This window comes from Sitodiplosis mosellana, unplaced genomic scaffold (assembly GCF_009176505.1).
Source record: "Sitodiplosis mosellana isolate CC-2019 unplaced genomic scaffold, AAFC_SMos_1.0 Smas_scaffold_6197, whole genome shotgun sequence".
Lineage (NCBI taxonomy): Eukaryota > Metazoa > Arthropoda > Insecta > Diptera > Cecidomyiidae > Sitodiplosis > Sitodiplosis mosellana.
Genome location: NW_022601438.1, coordinates 2659681 through 2682114, shown reverse-complemented (window position 1 = coordinate 2682114; position 22434 = coordinate 2659681). Strand labels below are relative to the sequence as shown.

General features: G+C 35.1%; 1 protein-coding gene across 8 annotated transcripts in view; it reads left to right on the top strand.

Moving 5' to 3' along the window:
- LOC129577237 (potassium voltage-gated channel subfamily H member 6) overlaps positions 1-22434 on the top strand; it is a 101664-nt gene that overhangs the window by 39444 nt on the left and 39786 nt on the right. For 2 of the 8 annotated variants that reach the window (XM_055463927.1, XM_055463924.1), the window contains exons 1-3: positions 2677-3259; positions 8074-8865; positions 9085-10097. The exons of 5 other annotated variants lie outside the window; for them this stretch is intronic. In XM_055463927.1, the coding sequence (XP_055319902.1) occupies positions 8589-8865; positions 9085-10097 (1290 nt within the window). In that variant the 5' untranslated portion in view covers positions 2677-3259; positions 8074-8588. Of the gene's footprint in view, positions 1-2676; positions 3260-7954; positions 8866-9084; positions 10098-22434 lie in introns of those variants that run through there. One more of the 8 variants, XM_055463923.1, reaches the window with a different exon arrangement.

The window sequence follows — 22434 nt, the reverse complement described above, 5'->3', positions numbered from 1 at the left end:
CAATAAATTTTTTATTTTTGTTTCACTTATATGTGTTGTGAATAGAAATTGCGTTTTCATTCTCGGACATTCATATATATATATATATATACGGTATGTGCGACCGTGAGCTTTCCATGAGACAACGTTATTCAACTCAATCTGCCAATTTTCCATTATACAGCAGTGAGTGTTTGTTCGTTCGATTTTTTTTATGTATATACCATTGCATCAGTTGACATGATCAAATTTTCGGGCGAACGAAGTGCTGTTGCACATTGCCTTGTTACGGTTGCAGTAGACACCCAATTTTCAAAAAGATGACACAAAATGAATCCAATCAGAAGAAAAGTCTACCTTCATATCAAGCAATAACTTTAAAAATTGCAATCGACTGTGATCAATTCTCACTTAATTGAATTATGTATTGAGTGCCGTGTGAATGTGTGTCGTCCGAGTGTCCCTTGTGATGATAATGATAGAGACAGAGATCGATGGAGAAAGAGCGCCACGAAGCTGAATTGATTTGCATATTGCGTTCCATCGCTTATGGTTAAAAAATGTAATTTGTTCTTGATTCGTCGATATGAAATCCCGTTGAATCCCAATCGAAGTGAAAATGACCAAATTCAGATGGACATCCTTGTCGATGTACTTAAGGCATTATGGTTTTATTGAAATGAACATCTGCCTTCGACCAATTTCGACTCAATCTCTCTCTCTCTCTCTCTCTCTCTCTCTCTCTCTCTCTGTCGCTCTCTGTCTCTGTATCGTTCATATCGTTCTCTCGAAAAGACGAGCACATATCGTAAATTGATCCCGAAACAATAAAATGTTCCAAATGCCTAAATAAAATCGACATTTCATATAATTAGAGTGGATATCAAACATCAGCCTCAATGGATAGATTTTCCGTTAGCAGCTCTTTGTTTTTAATTATTTTTGTCAATGTGTCCGAAGGTTCGTCACTGGCCCTCGGCAAATCTCCCAAACACATACACACGAGCGCACAAACACTGGATTCGTTTAGTCAACTGCCGTCAAAATGAAGGGACTTCTGTTGTGTGATGGAATTAAACGACACAACGAATGACGCGATGTGAATACACATGACATCAATTGTACGGAGTTTGTTTGTAGGCTTTCCAATTCCACTATTGAGCCCATTCATACATCAGAATGAATGGCACATCAAACTCAATTCAATTCAATTTAATTTCGAATGCATTCGCATGCTATGCGTATGATGGTAATGTGTACATAGGCAGCAATTCATATGATTGTTGGCCGAATTTGTTTTTTCTCATGGAATTGTCACCAAAAGCAGACTATTTTCGCTCCTATCTTTTCACATATCTTTATTATTTCAGTGAATAGCGGCGCAAAAATAGAAATTTTTTCACACATTCCATTTTATGATGTTAAAAATGACTCGAAATGTGCACGACGGAATCGTATGTGTCTGGTTAAGAATCAGTATGATGATGCAATGGAACTCAGCATGTAGTGCGCGCCACATACATAAAGATTCAGTTTAATTGCTCTGTAAGCCACAAGTGACAATCAAGAAGTTGAATTCCGTACGCGTGTGCAATGGATGTACTATGCTTTTTTACGACCGTAGATAAAGAAGAGAGCAAAAATTCACAGACAGAGAGACAGAGCAACAGCAGAGGAGCACACTAGAATTGGTTAACTTGAATCATTATCAGCGTTGGATTGGAGTATGTTTGTGTGTGCGCGCGGTAACATAAACGTTAACATCGCCACCCACAACGTTCGATACGCATACCGAGTGTCGTATTTGAGCCGCAATCGCACACCCTCACATGCGGCACAAGAGCTTTTCCAAAACCCCCATTGAACTGATGATATTCGACAAACGTTCCTTTTTTCTGCTTCGGTTGCATGTGTGCGTGCGTGTGTGTTTTCATAACATTATGATGTTGAAATAAGAATGAAATCATCGGTAAACACGCAACGCATCAAAATGTTTGCATGCTTGGGATATTGTATGCAAATTTATGTGCGACAATTGGTTTGGTGTGTTGTTACTCTTCTTCCCATCGAATGTCAAATATATAATGCTTTGGGGTATCGCCCGTTTTCGTTTCTCCTTTGTCTTTTCACTTGCGTTTGTATGTACACAACGAAGAAAATAAAACTTGGGAAAAGTCTTTTTCGAAATATTATTACAACAACACCTAATGCGCGCCGTGTTGGTGAAACTTGGAATGGCAAAATTTCTTAACTTCTACTGTATGGTGTACTATGTTCCAATATCGCCATGGGAATTTTGCTGATAGCGCGTTTGTTGAACGGTTGGCTCGCTCCAGCACTCATCGTCGTCGTCGTTGTTGTCGTCGGCGGCAGTGTAGCAAAAGCACGCTAGTGTAATGGTACTACCATTTACACACAACTTCATTGTATTAAAACCGTGTGCTTTTACTCTCCCAATCGTTCCATCATAGTGCTGTTGACTGCTATATTTTTGTTCCTTTCTTTCTGCTACATATATATATATATATATTGCCGCTGTGCTTTGTGACTGTGTACCTTTGGGTTTGCGATAGCTGTGCCAAAGCTTTTCCACAGCCACACACAGTTCACTCTGTGCTCGGCGTTTCGTCTTCACTCTGCCACTGGCTGGCTCTTTCAATCATGGTAGATGAATTTTTCGGTGACCGAGTTCAAATCAGTGCAAATCTACATTTGGTCGGAATCGGAGGCGTGCGCTCCTCCAAAAACACATTGTCAAAGGAAAACTGTTTGTCGTTACGTTGTTCGGTCCGAGCCTTAGTGTGTACGTAATCGTGTGCGCAATTGATACAGAAGTGTATAGATACATCATCTATTCGTACAACGGCCGGTGCAACTGCGAATTGAAGTGAATGAACATTCTTATTTGTTAACAACAAAGTGACGAACCCATTGATTGTTCTGACCAAGGAATTTAGATATATTGCACAGATTGAACTTCTGCGCGCCGTTGATGACGACAAGAAAAAGTAACAAAGATTGACAAATATTACCTCGTAACTGTTACGCATCCGCATTCGCATGCGAAGTGGAACACCATTTGTCATAGTTGTTCCAAGTGAATTGATTGAGAATTTGAACGAGTTTCAAATATTTGGTGATTTCTTCCTCCCGAGAAAAAAAAACAGACACAAAAAAAAAAACTAAAAGACTTGCTTCGCCTTTAAGTGTGCACTTGAATTCCTTCTAGTTCATTGAAATAGTTATTTGTGTTGGGAAAACCCGCATAGAGAAAGAGAGCGTGAGTTGATAAATAACACAAAGATGAACGAAAACAAACAAACCGAAAATGTGCTCGAGTAACGTCAACACAGACTGAATTGCTGAGTGTTATTTGAAATTAACTCATAAACTGTATGTTGTTATCCAATAAAAAACGAGCATACAGTTTATTGGCTGTGCTTTTGCTGTGTTAATGAATTCGTTTGTGGAGTCGTTTGTGCAACATGAAAATGAAATGTTCCAACTTGTTCCTCATCGTCATATTCAATAGATTTCGGCTAACGTTTGAAATTTTAAGAAAAATGTAACTTCCACTTTTACGCACATCTTATTTAAAATAATTTCAATTTCAATTTCAATGATGATTGACTGTCACAATCAGAATCCCTTTGTTGTTTATCGATGCAGTGCAGCAAAAAAAATCATTTTTTCTCCAACAAAATGCCGCTATTCGATTTGAAATTAAATTATTGAAAGTGTGGTGTCGACGGGTGGGAACACTACACTCTATGTAAAACGCGAAGCGGCGAAAGAATGGAGCCTTCCATCGAATAATAATTACTAAAAAACATAATTTATACATGAAATTTATGTTATATACAATTCATATTAGGAGGATAATTTTTGTGTGTGTGTCATAAGCTGAAATCCGCCATCGCCATCACCACCGCCACCGCCGTCGTGCACACACCACATGGTTTATTGTGTTGGTTCTCGCCAGCTCGTTCGCTCCCATTCGTTCCCTCCCCAGATTCGATTCGGGTTCATATTACATTAGTTGTTGTTTTCATTTCGGTTTCTGTTCGTTTGCGAATATCCTATGTTCTATTATTTGAGTTTACATATCGAACTATAGAAATTTATATAATTTATATTTATTTTTGTTGTCTCTCCTTTTATAACTCACCACTTTATCGTGATTTGAATGTAGCAGATGTTTCGTGTGTACTGTTGTAGTTGCTGTCGTTGTTGTTGTTTTGTCGCGCGTGTTTTTATACATTATTTCATTCGTATTTTCGGTGCCAGTTCGAATGGGGAAAGAAATTGAAGAAAGAAACGACACGAACACTGGGAAAGAATGCTGATAAATAAAGCCACAACCGACGACAAAGGAAAATATACAGCACAATCATCTCTGCCATTTGTACAGAGAGCGAAAAAACAACAACAACAACAGTACTGGGAAAAAATGAATGACTCTTATTTATTTTGAGTTCATAAAACATGGAAATGTACCAAATGACGCGTTTTTCATTTGTTGGGAATTTCAGCTCTCCTTCCCATTATTTTGTTTTCCATTTTCACATTTCTAGTTTATTTGTTTGCTCGCTTTCTTTATTGTTATTACCAGCCATTGCTATTTTTCATATATTTTGTTTCTTTTAATTTTTTTTTCTACTTGCTTCATCCATATTTCCCTCCTGTTTAGCGGCTAAATTATAGCGTAGAACTGTGTTAATCAAGCACCAGAAAATAAAGTGTAAAAGCTTATTAGAATGATAATTTTCCATTCGATTGGATACAATGGGAATTTAATTGGGCTTAGCTTATTTAGGCACATTGTACTGTGTACACGGTACACGAGCCAGTACTGCAGACATGTCATTCATAGATCGCTTTCTTCTCGTGTCTGAACACACACATACAAAACAATTCGGGTGAATAGATAAATTCCCCGCCCATCCTATATCAACAACCGCAATCGTTGCGAATATATGCATTGCATTGGCGAATGCACGGCAAGCACATGGCTTCGCTTTTGAACACTGAATGTGTACCGTGTGGCGAGCACTTAGGCTAATGGCTCATTTTTATTCACATACTCCGGTGTGATGTCGATATTCGAAGCTGTTTGTAGCATTTGTACATTTTTTTTTTCTCACTCCCTTCGTTTAATTGCACAAGATCGGATTCGTTTATTAAAATTTTAAATTTTAGTCCCAAATTTGATGGAAATAGCATGAAATAAACTTAAAGGCATAATTTTCCGCTTGATTCAACGAACCGTTTGCTAAATGATTTCTGTGTGTTTGGACATCAAAAGCGTATTTTACCCTTGACAACGCCCGAATAAGATGAAAGTATCACGATGAAAGCAAAATGGAAGTAAAATGGTTGAGTAAAATCATTGGTCCATTCATTTCTGTAAAGAAAGCCGAAAATCATATTTACGACCGTTATAACGTGCGTATTACTTTTTGGTATGAAAAAGAGTTGGACGAGAGATTTTATTTCTCCTAAAAAAAAATGATAGGGTCTTATAATTTGTGTGAGTAAAAAAGTTTCACACCTTTCCTTTGCATATTAATTTTTCTGGCGACGGACTAGATGATTTGAAAAATGAAAAAAAAAATGTACGTATGGCCATTTTAACTTGTGTGTTCAGTTGAACGAATTGTAAAAAAAACGCGTTGTTACAAGTGATGGCATGTGTTGATAAACATATCCGAAGTTGTTAAACTTAAATATTTACTCGATCGTATGCGAATGCATAAAAACGTTTTTCACTGAGATTATGTGTGTGTGCGGCGTATCCACCCATTGGAATAACTTTTAATAAGTTAGTGAGGCAGATGAAGGACCACACTCAAATGTAATATTCAACATCGTTTTATTTGATTAGAGCATGCGACGCGCGGCTCAAGCTCATATTTAACGAAGAAATCATACGGCTTTTGTTAGCACGAAGTTCCGTCGTCTTTTCGCAGCGTACAGATACGAAGAACATTTCTTTAAACACAAATGAAAAATGAAAAATGTATATCATGGCAATGAATTGTTAAAGCATAGTTTGACTGCTACTACATAAAGTAAGAATAGAAGAGAGAGAAAAACACACACAGCAAATTGGGAAAAGTTATGGGGAGAGCAATTTATGAATGTATGAAAAACTAGTAGTTTATTCCTTAACTTTCAGATGCGATATATTATATATTTTTATTACCATTTCACTTTCTCCGTTCTCAAGAGTATCCACATTCATGCGTTAGCATAAATTTTTGCTTTGTAATCGGTCCACCGAACATACACATTTTCTGAATGTACTCTCTCTCCATCAATTAATCGCTGGTTTAAATCGAACAACATCGTTCCATTATTAGCTGAATGCTTTGCAATACAAATATCAACAGCTATTCCAAGACAATGATAAGTTACTCTTTGGGTTTTTTTGGCCCTTTTCCACGCATTCTATGTAGTTTATCAAACTAAAATTATGGACGAAACTGAAAAAAAGAAGAAGGAGCAGAAGAAACAACATACACAACCACAACAGAACACATGAAAAACGATATTGCAACGAAATGGAACAATTTATTTTTTGTTTGCTCAGCGGGGGGCACCCCCCCCACAACAAAAAAAACACATTCCAACTATGGAGAAGGCAAATTGATTAACTTATGTTTTGTACAAAAAGATAACGTTTGGCGCATGAAAAAGCGAAAAAAAAGTAACAAGAAATTATTTCAAAAAACAAATTGCTTAACCTTGTTTTTTTCGAAACGAAGAACACAGGAAAAAACAACGCGGCCAAAATGAGCATTCATACAATGAAATAGCAATGCGTACAAGTTATTTATTTTGGCTTTCTCATTTTTTTCATCATTCTCGTTGCTCTCTTTTCTATATCCTGACGCGTGTATACATAGTTTTTTTCTTCTCTTTCTGTCATTACTGCCGTGATTCTAACGCCACTCAACTGTTTATTCGCATTTGGTGTAAAATCATGAATTAAATTTTGCGCTCTTATTGTACTATTTATTTGTCTTTCTTCAAACACCACATGATTTGTGTGTGCGGTTTTTTTTACGCGGCCGTTTTTTTTTGCACACACCAATAAAAAGCAAGGGAGTAACTTGATTAAAAATAAACAGTGAATGTGAAGCAGGCTTTTATTGTTGGATATTGTAGCTGTTTTGGTGAGAGCAAATAAAATGTTCGCGCAAACGAGCACGGGCGAGAGCGGGCAACGCAGATTAAAGTGTGTATGTTCAGTATGATTTTAGCCGAATCATGTGCCCTTTTTTCCAAGACGGTAATCGTGATAACTTACGATTTGGTGCCATAAATTCGCGCAACCATGCGTGAGTCTCATACAAGTCCTTCTTTTGCCAATGTGAATGAATAGAAAACGAAGGAAAAAAAGTATCCCAGTTGAAAAGAAACGCGCACACACAAACATTAAACATCGTTATTCAAGTGAAAAGAAAATCATGTTTTTTTTTTTCTGCTGTCGTTTCATTTCGTTTCGTCATTTTATTCGTATTTGTATTACGTTTTGACTTTTCTGTTTCGGTCATATATAAATAGCGAATGGGAAATGATCAAAATAGCCTCCTAGCGACGATGACCACGACGTCAACCGAAATTTTGCGTTTTCACAAATTAATCCGAATGAGTGAAACATCTACTGCGATGTAAGGACTGATTGCGATGTAAGGTCGTTTTCATTAACTTTACCAAAATCGCACACAATCGATTTCACTTTCGTCGAAATAAATTATTTCGATTTGTGTACATTTAACATTACCATATGCGTATTGAGAGTTTCTTTCATTTTCATTTTGCACCTTCGAACTTCGTTGCGGGAATTTTTGTTCGTCGGTCACCAAGCAACAATATAATATGGAACAAGTAGTTTGGTATTGAAATTTTGTCAACTGAAATTTCGATGCCAACCGCTATTATTATATTGCCATTAAATGTTAATAAATAGTAATTATGACGACGATGACGGCGACAACGGCTCCGATAAGAATTTATGCAAATTTGGATGTAAAATGAGCAACTAGTAAACGGACAAGCAATAACTGTACCAAATTGTTTTCCAATTAGATGACAACTTCGCCATTAGTAGAATAAGGGAGAGAACGAGCGAGGGAAAGAAAGAGAAATAGAAAACGGACATGTACCCAAAATGTAGAAAATGATGGTGAAAAGAAAAGTTTTACAAAACAAGTTTAGTAATTAGTATGATCAAATCGAAAACGAAACAGCAAACAATTGTGCGTCTCTGTTGTGTTGCTGTTGGTGTGCGCGTGTACGTGTCGGTGGAGTTCACGTAGTGTTTTTATGTATATCGTGTGACAAATGAGAATGGTCAATCTGTGAGAAGAGTATGAAAGTGTATCAATTTGCATTTAGCACGCGACGACCACTCTTCGAATTGAGGAAATTTGGCTGCAGTTTGTTCACCAGTTGTCGTGAGCATTAGCGAAAAAAGGACAGCGTTCTCGGTTCCTGAAGCGATTCCATATGGTGCCACCTCTGTAACAAACGACACATTCGCAATACAAATATAGCAAACGAACGAACGAGCAAACGAAAGAGAAGAACGAAAAAAGATAATAATGTCGGACACAAATTTGAAAACTAATTCGAGCATTGAGTTGTCGGATATTCGTAAATTGGACATTTTACTGACTCAATGCGAGTCCAGCAGTTGCGAGAATATTTGCATTGATTGCTGTGCTAAACTGGGCAGTGTTGAAGACGATGACGACGACGATGGTGGCGGCGATAATGGTAACGACGAGAACGCTAGTGGCGCTTCGGACAGTTTAATCGGGAACACAGCAGCAACGGCAGCATCGACAGAGCCAGCAGCTACTGGAAAAGAGTTCAAAGGTACTTAATAAAACAAACTGATAGATTAAACATCTTGTCAAACGTTCACCTTTAAACACTTGGGACGTTAGCATTTGTTGTTCATCAATTACAACGATGAGATCGCATGTGCACTGTTTCGTGAGTGTTTCAAAGTGAACAGATGAACGGTATGTGAGGTGTTGTTCCTCAACTCTGGTACATCTGGAAATTAAAATGGTTTCAAATTGAATTTTGCAGCTAAACTTCAGCGTCAGCGAATGGTTTTGTATCCGACACGGTCATCAGATCGAAATGATGTGATAACTAATGTGCCTGCAATCATATCGACAAGTGCTAGTCCAACTAATTCCGTACCACCACCATCACCGAATCCCTTGACCAACTTAGTGGCGCCGTTGGCAACCAAACGGCACGGTCGTGTGTTACAAAAATCGAGCGTCGGCGGCGGCGGCGACGGTGGCATTGGCGAATTGAGCTTTGAAATTGATATAAAATCGTCTAATGCGCCAAACTTGAATCACCAACCGCCACACAATTCGCACACCAGAAGTGATGATCTTACATATTGCACGAAATGTGGCGGACTAACGACCAACGATAAACGAAATCTATCGAAAAAACGCTACTTCAGTTTAGATAAAGAACGTAACGAAAGAACAACGAATTTTCTACAGTGTATCAATGCAATGAATCGCACCGATACGCTAAAAAGTGGCTCCGAGAATTTACTGTCGAATAGCCGAAAGCAATGCTCATTCGACGGTGGAGCGAGTGAAAAATCATTTGGTCGAATATCGGGTGGCAATGTTAACAATAGCAAAATGAAGCAGCAGCTACAGCAGCAATCGAGCGATGGCAGTAATCAAATGAAAAATGGGACAAATTCATCGTTGAAAAAAGGCGGTGGAGGCGGAGGCAGCAGCACTCAACGCGACTGCACTGCAAGCTGTAGCAATCGATCGCTGAAAGATAAATCGAATAAATCCAGCCAAAATAGTTTACGAGAGCCACGAACCAGTCGAAAGAATAGCATTTTTCATTTTGGATCATCGGATCGTGATACAAGCGCATCACAACGTGGAAAAAAGAACTCCACACAATATGCTCGAAAAGCATCGACACGCGGCCCAATCAATTTACACGAAGAACAAGACAGTGAAACGCGCGAAATTCTACTTGGCAGCACCACATCGCACAGTAAATTTGATAAATTTGCTCACGAAATTAAAATTCCCGAACCAGTCGAAGCGGTACGTTAATTTCTATGTTTGATCTTTTGCCATCCATTTTTTTTTAGTTCGGATGTTATTGTATTCGTTCGTCTTGTGCGCCTCTTCTTAACTCAGATATATAGAATAGTCTTTTTACGGATAGACACTTTTAAAATTTATTTCTATTGAATCATTATGCTGAGCTTGTTCCTTTTAATGAACGCGTCGTCGCAAGCGGAGAGGAACTGGCCAGTATTTTTTCTTCTTATTTTTCCTGCTCTTCGAATCGATTCAATGCGAAGCAAAAGCAATAATAAATCTGCACCACAGAAAGGGCGAACAAATATAAACGAACTCACAAATGCTGCACACAGAAGAGGAAAAAAGTGTGAATAAACAATTTAACATATGAACGCATTGGGAAATAAAAGCCCAAAATAAAATATTCGTTTTTGAGTTTCATTCCCTCGCGCGCACACAAAAAAGCATTATGAATACACAAAAAAGGGTATTCGTTTCATTTTTCTCTGTGAAATTGTGATCGCGCGCGCATTTTGCACCATATTTTCAGTTGCTCTTCGATTTGTAATTTTTTTCTTCTTTGTCGAACGAGTACACGTGTGACGCACAGTTGGAGCAGAAAAAAGTCGATTGATTTTTCGATTTATTCTTAGTGTGTCTTCTTTTAGCGTCAGTCGTTTATACCAATTTTTCACGTTTGCATTGCGGTGATGTATGTTTCAACGGATTGACGGCTGCGAAAACACAAAGAGCAACATTTGACATGAAACTTGCTGAAGCATAAATTACGCACAATGTGTTGTATACCCGTTTGTGCAAAAACAAATTTGTTATGTTTGTTCCGTCTTTACTTTCACCGTTCTTGTCACATTTTTTCGGCTTCTTGTTCTCGTGAACTTTCTTAAACGCCGCCACGTTGGTCGCGTAGTGCAGATTTGAAGAAACGCCCGATTCACTTGTTAAACGTGTCAGTGGTAATTTTGAAACACTTTCCATTTTACATACAATGGGCGTTTGATCTTTTGAAATTTGAAACAATATTTACAACAATTTTCGAAAGTCGATGTAGCCTATTTAGCATTTCGTTAGTTATTTATTTGCACGCGAAATATGGTGAGCAACAAAGAAAACATGGAACCACCGAAATATCAAGATTTATTCATTTTTCAAAGCCGTTCAAAGGGGAATGGCATGGAAAATTAAAATTAAAACATGAACGGCTACGAAAGGTGAACAATGAAACCTATCCCTGCCCGTGAGTAGCATAAATCGTTTGAACCATTGACTTATGGTGTTAGCTTAAATATGAATTCAACCTACGGACACGTAATAAATCTAGTGGTGCGTTTCCGTCCTGCAGATAATCACTGTATTTGCTGAAACAAGGCGTCTTCGTTGACACATCATTAATTCTCACACTTTCTGGACAATAGAATAGAAAATAGAAGCCCCATAAGTTTTGTATACTATTGCTTGTCGCGGGAGAGGCACTGAGACAAAAAAGCAATAACACCATCAATACATTAGAATCAATAATCCAATTACATTTACAACATACAAATTGATGTTCTAAACGGAATGAAATATTCATTTCCAACACAATATTTCTCTCCAGAACAATAAAATGAACACATCACCGTTTCAATCGGATAGAATTGGATCACGTTTAAAGACGTTGCTCATAAATAAATGACAGCTTATCAGTTTTTTGTTGCAATTGAACTGAAATTAAATCGACAATTTAACCTCATATTGCACTTGATTCTGAGACATCATTGTGACATTTTAAATATGCGATTTTTGTGTTTGACTTATCGTTAGTTCTAGAATTAATTTGGAATTTCGCCTCCAAATTATATAAATTTTACGTCAATCATTGAACGAAATTAAGCATTATCATTGTTTCGTATGCATTTTCTTATGACAATATTCACAAAGAAGGAGCATTTTTTCAAACCGATCTTTTTTTTTTTTAATTATCTACAACGAAATCTTGTACAAGAAATTTCAACCGTTTCTGAATGCACCACATAAAGCAATGCGATCAACTAGGTGCCATGAATGAACGAGGAAATTTAGTCAGAATTCAAAAAAGCGTTTTATTGGATTTTTTCGCTTGGTGGCAACGCTTGAAAACGAAAATGTGATTTAACGAGGCATCATATTGCTATTGTTCGATTTATCTAGAACGAATCTTACGGTTGAATAAGAATATTTGATTCGTACTATTTTCCTATTTCATTTCATCGTGGTTGAAGAGCTGTATTCATAAAGTGGAATATGTATATTTTTTCGTATGATTTTTTTTCCGTCAATGTTCATAATAGTCGCACAAAATGATAAAAGTTATATTATATTATAGCTGTGACTATTCATCTGAATATTGTCGTTATTGCTTTTATGGGGCGTTGGTGTCATAATTTATCAAAAATGTAGTTATTGCATAATTTTCATGTGACATCTCATTTTTTTTGTGGCAGATTGGTGTTTTTTTTTTTATCAATGTCAATGCGAAATTGAGGTTTTGCATTACTATTCAAGTGCAATTGTGACCATTCAGTCTGAATAACTTAAGACAACTTATCATGCTGGTAACAAGCGCATATTTCATGTCAATTGTTGGATCCAATTTCTATTCCCATTTTGTTACGACTATGAATGCTGGATAGAATGAGAACATTTTGACTTTATACCATACAATTTATTTGACATTTGTTTCAGTCACTAAATCAAATTTTGTTGAAAGAACATAATAAACATTTATCGTCGAATGAAACAAAATCAACAACAGCAAAAATAAATGCGTTTGATATTCTTTGCTGTTTGTATTGTTGTGAGCCAAATTGACATTGTATGTATATTTTTCCAATTAACTCTAATGCCATTAGATGAGAAGTAATCATCATTTTAATTTTGTGTAAATTGATTGCATACTGAAGCAGATGACATTTATATTGGGCCCGTGTTTCAATTCCAATGCAAATGATATCATCAAAAGAATGGACCAGGGGAAAAAAAAGTAATGATCCAACATAATACAGTCAATAACAATAAAAAAAAAATTTGGACAAGCACATATTACTGGTGGATATTTTGAGTATATGTGAATTTGTGTATGTTTATGTCAATTTTATCAGTTTATTTAAATTTCCACACACACAAACAATTTTATATACTTGTTGTATGGTCAAATTTAATGACATTTTCGTACACATACGATGGCAAAAACTTAGTAACACAATCCAGTTTAGTTTTTCACTTGTTCATTTTCGTGATGCTAGTGGATTCTTTGCATATTTTACACCATTTTGATAGAGTTTCCTTTAACAAGAATTTAATCTGGTAACACTGTTGAGTTTTGGAACTAAGCTGAATAAACAATGAAGAATGAAAAGCACTATGTGAAGTTGTATAAAAAATGAGCCAATATTTTAGCTCTGTCAAAACGTAAACGACCCAATTATTGTCATGGTATACGTACAAAATGAAATATTCGACGTGTTTAATTTGAATTTAAGACAGCCAAGTCACAACAACGCAACCTGTTGTTTCGCTTGTTAGATTATAAATTGGTGTATTCTATTCGAAATGCGCAGTAATTACCTAATTATATCAACTCATGACAGAGTCACAATTTTAAGCGGTACAACGAGAGCACATGACGCGTTACTTTGCACACATCCAAGCAGAGAGAATTATTTTAAAAAACCGTCAAGACACGAGTAATTTAAGGATTGTAATGAGTGTGTCTATGACATACTACGTGTTGTGTTTACTATGCTAACATTGATGCATGAGCTATCGAATATGAGCGAATGGAAAAGTTATCGAGTGTGAAACGTGTGCAGAGTCATCGTATTTATACATATAGACACAAAGAAATGGGAGTTATTTATATACTATGCCGATAAGACATTTTCCAATCGATGTTTATGCTCAACATAATGCTTCGGTAAATATCCTTTTCAATAGCAAATAACTAATTTAATCCGTTGAAAAGTACAATCAAACTGTGTAAGAATATAAATGCTTTTGAGACTCGCGTTAAACGTACAAATTACTAATCCAATCGTATTCATGACTGTAATGTAAATGACAAGATAATATAGGGAAGAAAGAAAAGGAGGCTATGAAAAAGCAGACTTTATAGACACAGTAGATACTTCATAAAAATGAAGAGAACCGCATTCACATGCAAATCTGTGGAAAAACACACACACATACACACACACTCACGGAATTAGTAAATAATGAGGTGATGACGAGTCATAAATCATCACTAGCAGAAGTTTGATAAATATCACAGTTGACGCTAAATAAATCAATGTGAAGACATGTTGTCACCATCGAAAGGTGAGATCAAGAGCACATTAACAAACTAAAGTCAATTTAATACGCAGATTATTTTCATGGGTACAATGTTTATGGGCCAATCAAATGCTCTTTACCGATCTGAGAATTCCAGGCGCTCATAAGCGAGTTAATGTGTCTAACATTAATGATAAATTTTCATATTTTAAAAGCAATGTATTCTAAAAGCAATAGCAAATCAATTGTACGAATTTTAATTAAAAAATGTATCGAATTATCATTAAAAATACATTTTTCATGGTCAACCATAACTAATATCTTGATTGGACCGTTTCGACATTGTAAACCATACATTGAGATTTGCAATCGAAAATGTAACAATATAAATAGTTTTAGAATGCTTTGTAAGTGAGTTCAGTTTGTTGAGAGATTAATAAATGCACATAGTGCTCAAATCTTACTTTGCAGCTGTTCTCACTTGTTTTATTGACTTGATATCAACATCTATCATTAATTGGGGGCTCAACAGGGAAAGTTTTAAAAGATCTGTTTTATTTTCATAAAAAGGTGATTACACATCGAGTCGAGTGTAATAGTTAAACAGTGAGCTTACTTTCCTGAACTCAAAATAAATTGTTGAAAAAAATCTGAGACTTAAAAGCGTTGTATTATAGTCTAGTAATACACAGATTTAAAACAATTTACTAGAGAGCAAATGTTTCGTTAAGAGACCAAATTACATAACAATTTGTGAGATCGAAACGACTCTGAATGAGTATAAAAAACAAAAAATCGGAAATACGGAAGTATTAAACGTTGCGAAAAGTACTACAAAAAAAGTAAACTTTTTGATTAAGAGATCAAAATTTTACAATTGTATATGAAAATACATAATAATTTTGTGAGAATCAAACGACTGGAAAACAGTATGAAAATAATAAATTGTGTGATTAACTTGTGTGGCTGAAAAAGAGCTTATTCCAATTAACAAAAACGGAACCTTCACAGGTCAACGCTGGGACAAACGGTATTGCAAACAGCAATCAACACAAAAAAGTGATATAACACTATAAAATAATAAAAAATAAAAATAAAAAAAATAAATTAAAATAATATATTAAAAACAAAAATGGAAAATTACGAAAAACTTAGTTTTGCATTTAAGGAAATGTAAAAAAGAACAAAAATTATGAGGGATCGATTAAAAGACCTCAGAAGAACAATAAATAAAAACACGAGTGAATTATTTATAAAAAGTGAACAATATGGGGTCATAAAACTTGAATGCGATGGTATTATTACAAGTATTGGATACCTTAACCCTGAAATAAGGAGAACTATAATTATGTTAAAAATTTGTTTGTATAGACAAAAAGTTGAAAAAAACATTTCAATTAATAAAATAACTACCGTCAATTCCGTTGAGGAAAACAATAGTTTTGTTGAAACGAATAATAGCAAAGAAAAATCAACATCAATTTCTGGACACAGGCATGAATATAGAGTTTCAGAAAAACAAACAAATTTGGAGCAAAGACAAATACACAGTTCATCACTAATATGTTCACCATCATCCAAAAAAATGAGAACATCGGTTGTTGATACAATCGACAACGCAAAAATTGAAACAGAATTCACAAACCAAGAGTCATCAGGATTCATGGACCGAGAAATTGCCTTTCAAGGGAACAGTGAATCAATAAGATCAAAAAATTCAGCAAGAACCGGTCACATATTGACTTCCTTTCCCTTTTTAATAAAATGCTATAAATTGCTAGAATTAGAAAAAATCAAATGCAAGATGAGAAAGACATAATTTTTTTTACACCTTTTTTGCTTTGACGATCCGTACCTAAATAACAATAAATAAATTAGTTAAATTGTTGACAACTGAGAACAGAGTATACACTATCGCATAAATAATTTGTACATTTTTGAACGATTTGACAACAATGAAGTGTTTCACAGGGACAATATCAAAAGAAATAAGCACCAATAAAAATTCGAGAAATTCGATTTCTATTCCGTAGTCTGATTCATTTTATTGATTGAAAAAATTTCACCATCAATATCAACAAATGAAAATTTTAATTTTTTCTCGCTTTTGAAAAAATTGAATAAAGTACGAACACCACCAATCACGTCCAATAAGGTCGATACTGAGTAGATGAACTTCATAACCACACGAATGCAGTTTAACGGGGCGTAAGCACGAATAGTTGTGTGTTATGTCGACTTAATTATATTTCGGTTTTATTTCGCATTCAAAAATACATAGTACACGCGAACAAAGTTCAATTTGTAAAATTTTTCCCAATTACAGAGAGATAGAGACGATTGAGTGTGACTCGCATCATACTAGCAATTTTTTTTCATAATGAACATGATAACTCTTGGTAGTGATATCTCAACATTTTTGCCACATAAAGTGAATGAAATTCCATTAAAAATATTATCTGCTGTTTCATTTCTATAAATTTCATTACTATTATATATCGATTCAATGCTAGACTTTATGTTTTCGTAGTCACTTTGTTTTAGAGATGGTAACTCTGGCCAAAAACGTTTTCCCTCTTGGGTCTACATTTTTTCAAATGGGAATAGAAATCTAGACTTTCCTATGATGACATTTTACGCACCTGTTGTGGTTTTCACATTGAAAACTGGATGTCCATTTGTTTTAAAAATTCTTATCGTATTTGAATCTTTTAACATATTGAATCCATATGCTCCAAGATTTGCATCCAAAATATAGCTATAATCGGACCGAAATTCACGACTAAGAAATTGTGGTTTAATACCATGTTCTATTATCGCAAAAAATAATCGCCAGAGTGTACGCAAACAAACGTTAGGTGATGGCATAGTAACTGGTCCTCCATTCACGGCACATTTATCTAAATTATATTAAATATCTGTGGTTCCCAAACTGAATGCAACTGGTATGTTTTGATCAACGAAGATATTCAAATCACTAAAAAATTCTTCAATTTCTGATACTTGGGCTCGATGTGTTAGATCTCCAGTCAGCAATAAAAACTCTGGATTGAAATCAGTAATTTTATTGAATACTGTGGTTACTCTTTTTGTGTTTTCACTTTTTAAATATCGATAGTTTTTTGGTGGTTCAAAGTAAACAAAATTTTCTGATGAAGATCCGACAATTTAATTAACTTCATGATTTAAAGGGAAATTTTTTGAAACCATACAGGTTAAAATAAATAAAAAGCGGATCATTTTGTAAACAACTGACATTATTGCAACTAAGGTTCCATTAGTAACACCCGGCAATTTATACTAATCGAAAATAAATAACAAAAATGAAACTGCATGATTGTCGGTTATTGTGGTTATTTATCTTTTTATTCAATCAAAATCAGGCGCAGCACAATAAGCAATACAATTTCATTCGCTTGTGACTTTTAACACGTAAAAATGCTTCATATTCTACTTTGTATGTTTCGCAAAACTCGGTCCATTTTTGCTGATGCTCATCTTTGATTTGCTTACGTGATACTTTATCAGCTTCATTGAACTTTTTCTGGTACTCGTGTTTCAATTTAATTTCCATGTATTGCACAAAGTAATAGTACTCCTTGTCGATGTCGATGTCGATACTCATTTTGTTGCAACGAAACCACTCAGCCGAGTTAAACTGATTGGATTTTTTTTCTGACGCTAACTTTAATAGCTGAACTATTTCTTATCTACAGTCCACGATAGATGTTGATTATTTCAACATAAGTTTAAGCATGCAATCAATGTGCAAACATTCTTACTATCAGTAAGCAATGTGTCCAAAACGCATAAATACGGCATCGCATAAGGCAGTTATCGCATAAATATCGCGCGATAATTTTCTGCTTGCGTTGCCGCAGTATACGATATTTCAATAGCCGTCTTACGACGCACGTTCAAATTTCTTTACACATATAACGAAGCGAACGCAAGCGAGCGTCGCAAGATGACGGCCATTGAAATATCGTATACTGCGGCAACGCAAGCAAAAAATTATCGCGCGATATTTATGCGATAACTGCCTTATGCGATGCCATATTCATGCATTTTGGACACATTGTCAGTAAGTTACTGATATAGTTGTTTACAGGGAATGAGTAAATGTATATCAACGACAGCGCATTGACTTGACATGGTAAGTCAAGTACATGTACTTTGGTATACCTCGTAGCGTGTGCGCTTGTGTGTGAGTGTATCGTATAGTCCGACGGTCATCGTTTTAGTCTGATTCACACGCACACAGATAAACAGTGTCTATCTGTGTAAGGCACTAACGCAGAGGTACACGATTCTCCGTTGACCGATATACATTTACATGTATCACAGGTACACGACTCTGCTATCCCTGGTTGTTTATTTTCAGACAAATACGACCATCTATAGTTTGTTTTCGAATAAAGGTCAGTAGATTCCAATGATAATGCATGAGAGCTAAAAAATAAAATAAAATAGTTAGAATTCAAAATTGTACATTAATTTGTTGCAAAATTGATTTGTTACCATAAGGGACAGGGAATAATTGATAAAAGTTTTGGGGAAAACACTTTCCCATAACTATTTTACTAATACACCTGATTAAGACTTAAGTGCAATACGTCAACATTGCTATGGTTGAACATAAAATTTAACCAGTGACCTACAACGTAATGTTTACTATTTTTATTTCAGATAAGATAAAAATGCTGTACATACATACTTACAATTTATTGGATTGTTTTTTTTTGTTGAATCAATGATGAAACCTAACAAATAATATATTATTTGATTACTTCGTCATAAATGGATTATTATGATTCATTGATTAAATAGTAACATATTTTTGTATTCGATGTGTTTTTTGTATTATTATTTTATATCTTAACAGAACATAGTGGAGCAATATAGGTGAACGGTATTGATAAATTGTGGTTAATGCCTAATAAAAATAACGGAAATATAAAAGAAATATTATTCCAATCAAGCACAAAATTGAAAAGCAAAAATGTTAACAAAGCTTTGCAAATTTTCCTTGGAATCGTGGTTGTTGGTGTATCAAATTCTTCTTCGATCGTGATTGAAACCGAATAAATATCATCTTCCATTGTTGCTAAATATTGATAGAATTTGAAAGTGAAAATTGTACAGAAAATTTCTTTAAAGTTTTCAGTATACTGAGAAATTGAACAATTATTTTGGGAAATGTGAACTTTACTTTCACAACGTTACTTGTAAGCGTTACTTTCACAACGAATACTAGATTCGTAAGGAAAATTTTATCCAAATTTAATTAACAAAGAAACTTGAAACTAATCAATGTCATAACATAAATTCATTATAATTCAAAATTGTTCATACCACCAACAAAGCGAAGTTGGGAGAAATACACATTTGAACCGAAAAATAAAAAATCTCATAAAACAAGTAATGTCAATCGATGACGATTTGGGACCGTACCGTGGGTATGATAAACTGTTATATTTGGGTTAAAATATAATTTCGTTAATAATATTGCCCTGAATTAGTCTCATTCAATACCATCACATAGAATAATCGAGGACGATTCGTTTTAAAAGAGGGGAGAGTTAATGTGTCTAACATTAATGATAAATTTTTGTACGAATTTTGCAAAACAATTGTACGAATTTTAATTAAAAAATGTATCGAATTATCATTAAAAATACATTTTTCATGGTCAACCATAACTAATATCTTGATTGGACCGTTTCGACATTGTAAACCATACATTGAGATTTGCAATCGAAAATGTAACAATATAAATAGTTTTAGAATGTAAGTGAGTTCTTACTTTGCAGCTGTTGTCACTTGTATTATTGACTTGATATCAACATCTGTCATTAACTAGCGCATGAACTTGATTTTGCAATCCAAGAAATTCCAATCGATCAATAAATACTTAAGTTATGGCAGAAAGTGGATATATTGCAGCCCGTTGTGAATGGCAAAACTTGTGATTGACTTGATGTCGTGAATTTGGTTATTGATTTTCTGCTTGATAAAAAAAAACGCTCTCAAATTCACATTGCTTGATTTCAATACTGATTTGGTTTTTATGACAAAAACGGTTTTCAATTTATTGTCATTCAACTGTAGAAGAGAATGGCAACGCTACAATTCAATTCAGGGGAACAATACCCGAATCTTTTTGTTTGTCAATATTTTATTTACACTTTTCCCAGTGAAAACAGTTGATCGATTAACCAAAAGCCAAAAAAAACGATACATTGACTCTTTAACCCTCTGATCGTTTGTTGCGTTTACACCTTAACTTAGTTTCATGAGGCGTACAGCGCGTTAAGTGCATTTTGTATGAAAACTTGATTGTAATTCGAGATAGCGACTTAGTGTCTTTGACAAAGTTGTAGTACTTGACCCGTTCTACAACTTTGCTGAAGACACATATTGCTTATCTCTTATCAGTTCCGCGAAATACGCGAAAAACCGCGAAAACGTTAATTTTCGGCTCCTCATTTTTCACGGAATTGACAAGATATAAATGATGAGTGCCTTCAGCAAAGTTGTAGAACAGGTCAAGTACTACAATTTTTTGAAGACACCATCTCCTTATCTCTTATCAGTTCCGCGGAAAATGATAAGAGAAAATTCGCGTTTTTCGCGATTTTTCACGTAACTGATAAGAGATAACGAATTGGTGTCTTCGGCAAAGTTGTAGTATTTAGCCGGCACTACAAATTTGGCGAAAACAGATATCGCTTATCTCTTATCAGTTACGCAATATACGCGAAAAACCGCGAAAGATCTCCCACCATATGGGGTTTTTGATAATTTTTTTTTTTGCTTGACTGATAAGAGTGACATCTATTTTAAGCAAAGTTGTACAAGACCACAAGTACTACAATTTTCCACATGCTTTATTTCGTTATCTCTTATCAGTTAAGCGAAAAACCGCGAAAAACGCGAGATTTCTCTTATCATTTTTCACGTTACTGATAGGAGATAATGACTTGGTTTCTTGAGCAAAGTTGTAGAACTCAATCTGTTCTACAGCTTTTTTGAAGACAGATATCAATTATCTCTTATCAGTTCCGTGATAAATGGAAAACCGAATATTTGCGTTTTCGTGGTTTTTCGCGTATTTTGCGGAACCGATAAGAGATAAGCGATATCTGTCTTTAGTAAAGATGTAGAGGACCTCTAGTACTACATATTTGCCGAAGACATTAAATCGTTATCTCTTATCACAGTCCAGTTTTCATGAAAAAATACACTTGGGGCGTCGTACGCCCCAAGAAACGAACGCGCGCACATGTGTTGTGGGAGGCAATATCTCACACATTCTTACACATATGCACATGAAATTTCACTGACGTATAGCTAAAGGTTCAAGCTATCGAATGGTACCTATTTCAATGTGATTTTTTTTTTCGTTTTTTGGTACTTTTATTCGAGGTTCAAAGTCGCCTCGGGCGTTGTACACCCGACAAACGATCAGAGGGTTAAACATGAGAAAAGTAATAATAATCGGGTATTAAAATAAAACCATGATTTTTGTTCTCACTTCAAATGTGGTTGGTTATTATTTGTTTGGAATCGCTGTATTTCGTTGCACATTTTTCTTTAATTTTAATATTTGTTTCCCTTACAACAAAAACTCCGTCCACGACAAAAACGGAACACAAATTTGTATACAGCGACCATTTTGCTCGATGGAAAAACCCCGTAATCCAAATTAATACGTTCATATTTTTTTTTTCTCGTTCGCAAATAGCAACAGCAGTCGGTGAACATTGAAACAAATAATTATAAATGTATACGAAAACTTGTGTGCACCGCATTAACATGCCATGCATTAAATTGTTGGAACAACTTGTTATTTCTTGGCTTTGTTGCTATCCAACATTCTATGGTTCAAAGATGTGCTAACCAAAACTAATTTATGTATTTATATGGGAAATGAAAAGCTTACGAACATTTTGCTGAAGCTTAGTCATGCCACCACCAGTCACGTTTGACCGAAAAGTTGGATGGTTGTATATACACACACATACACGTTCAAACAAATGCATTT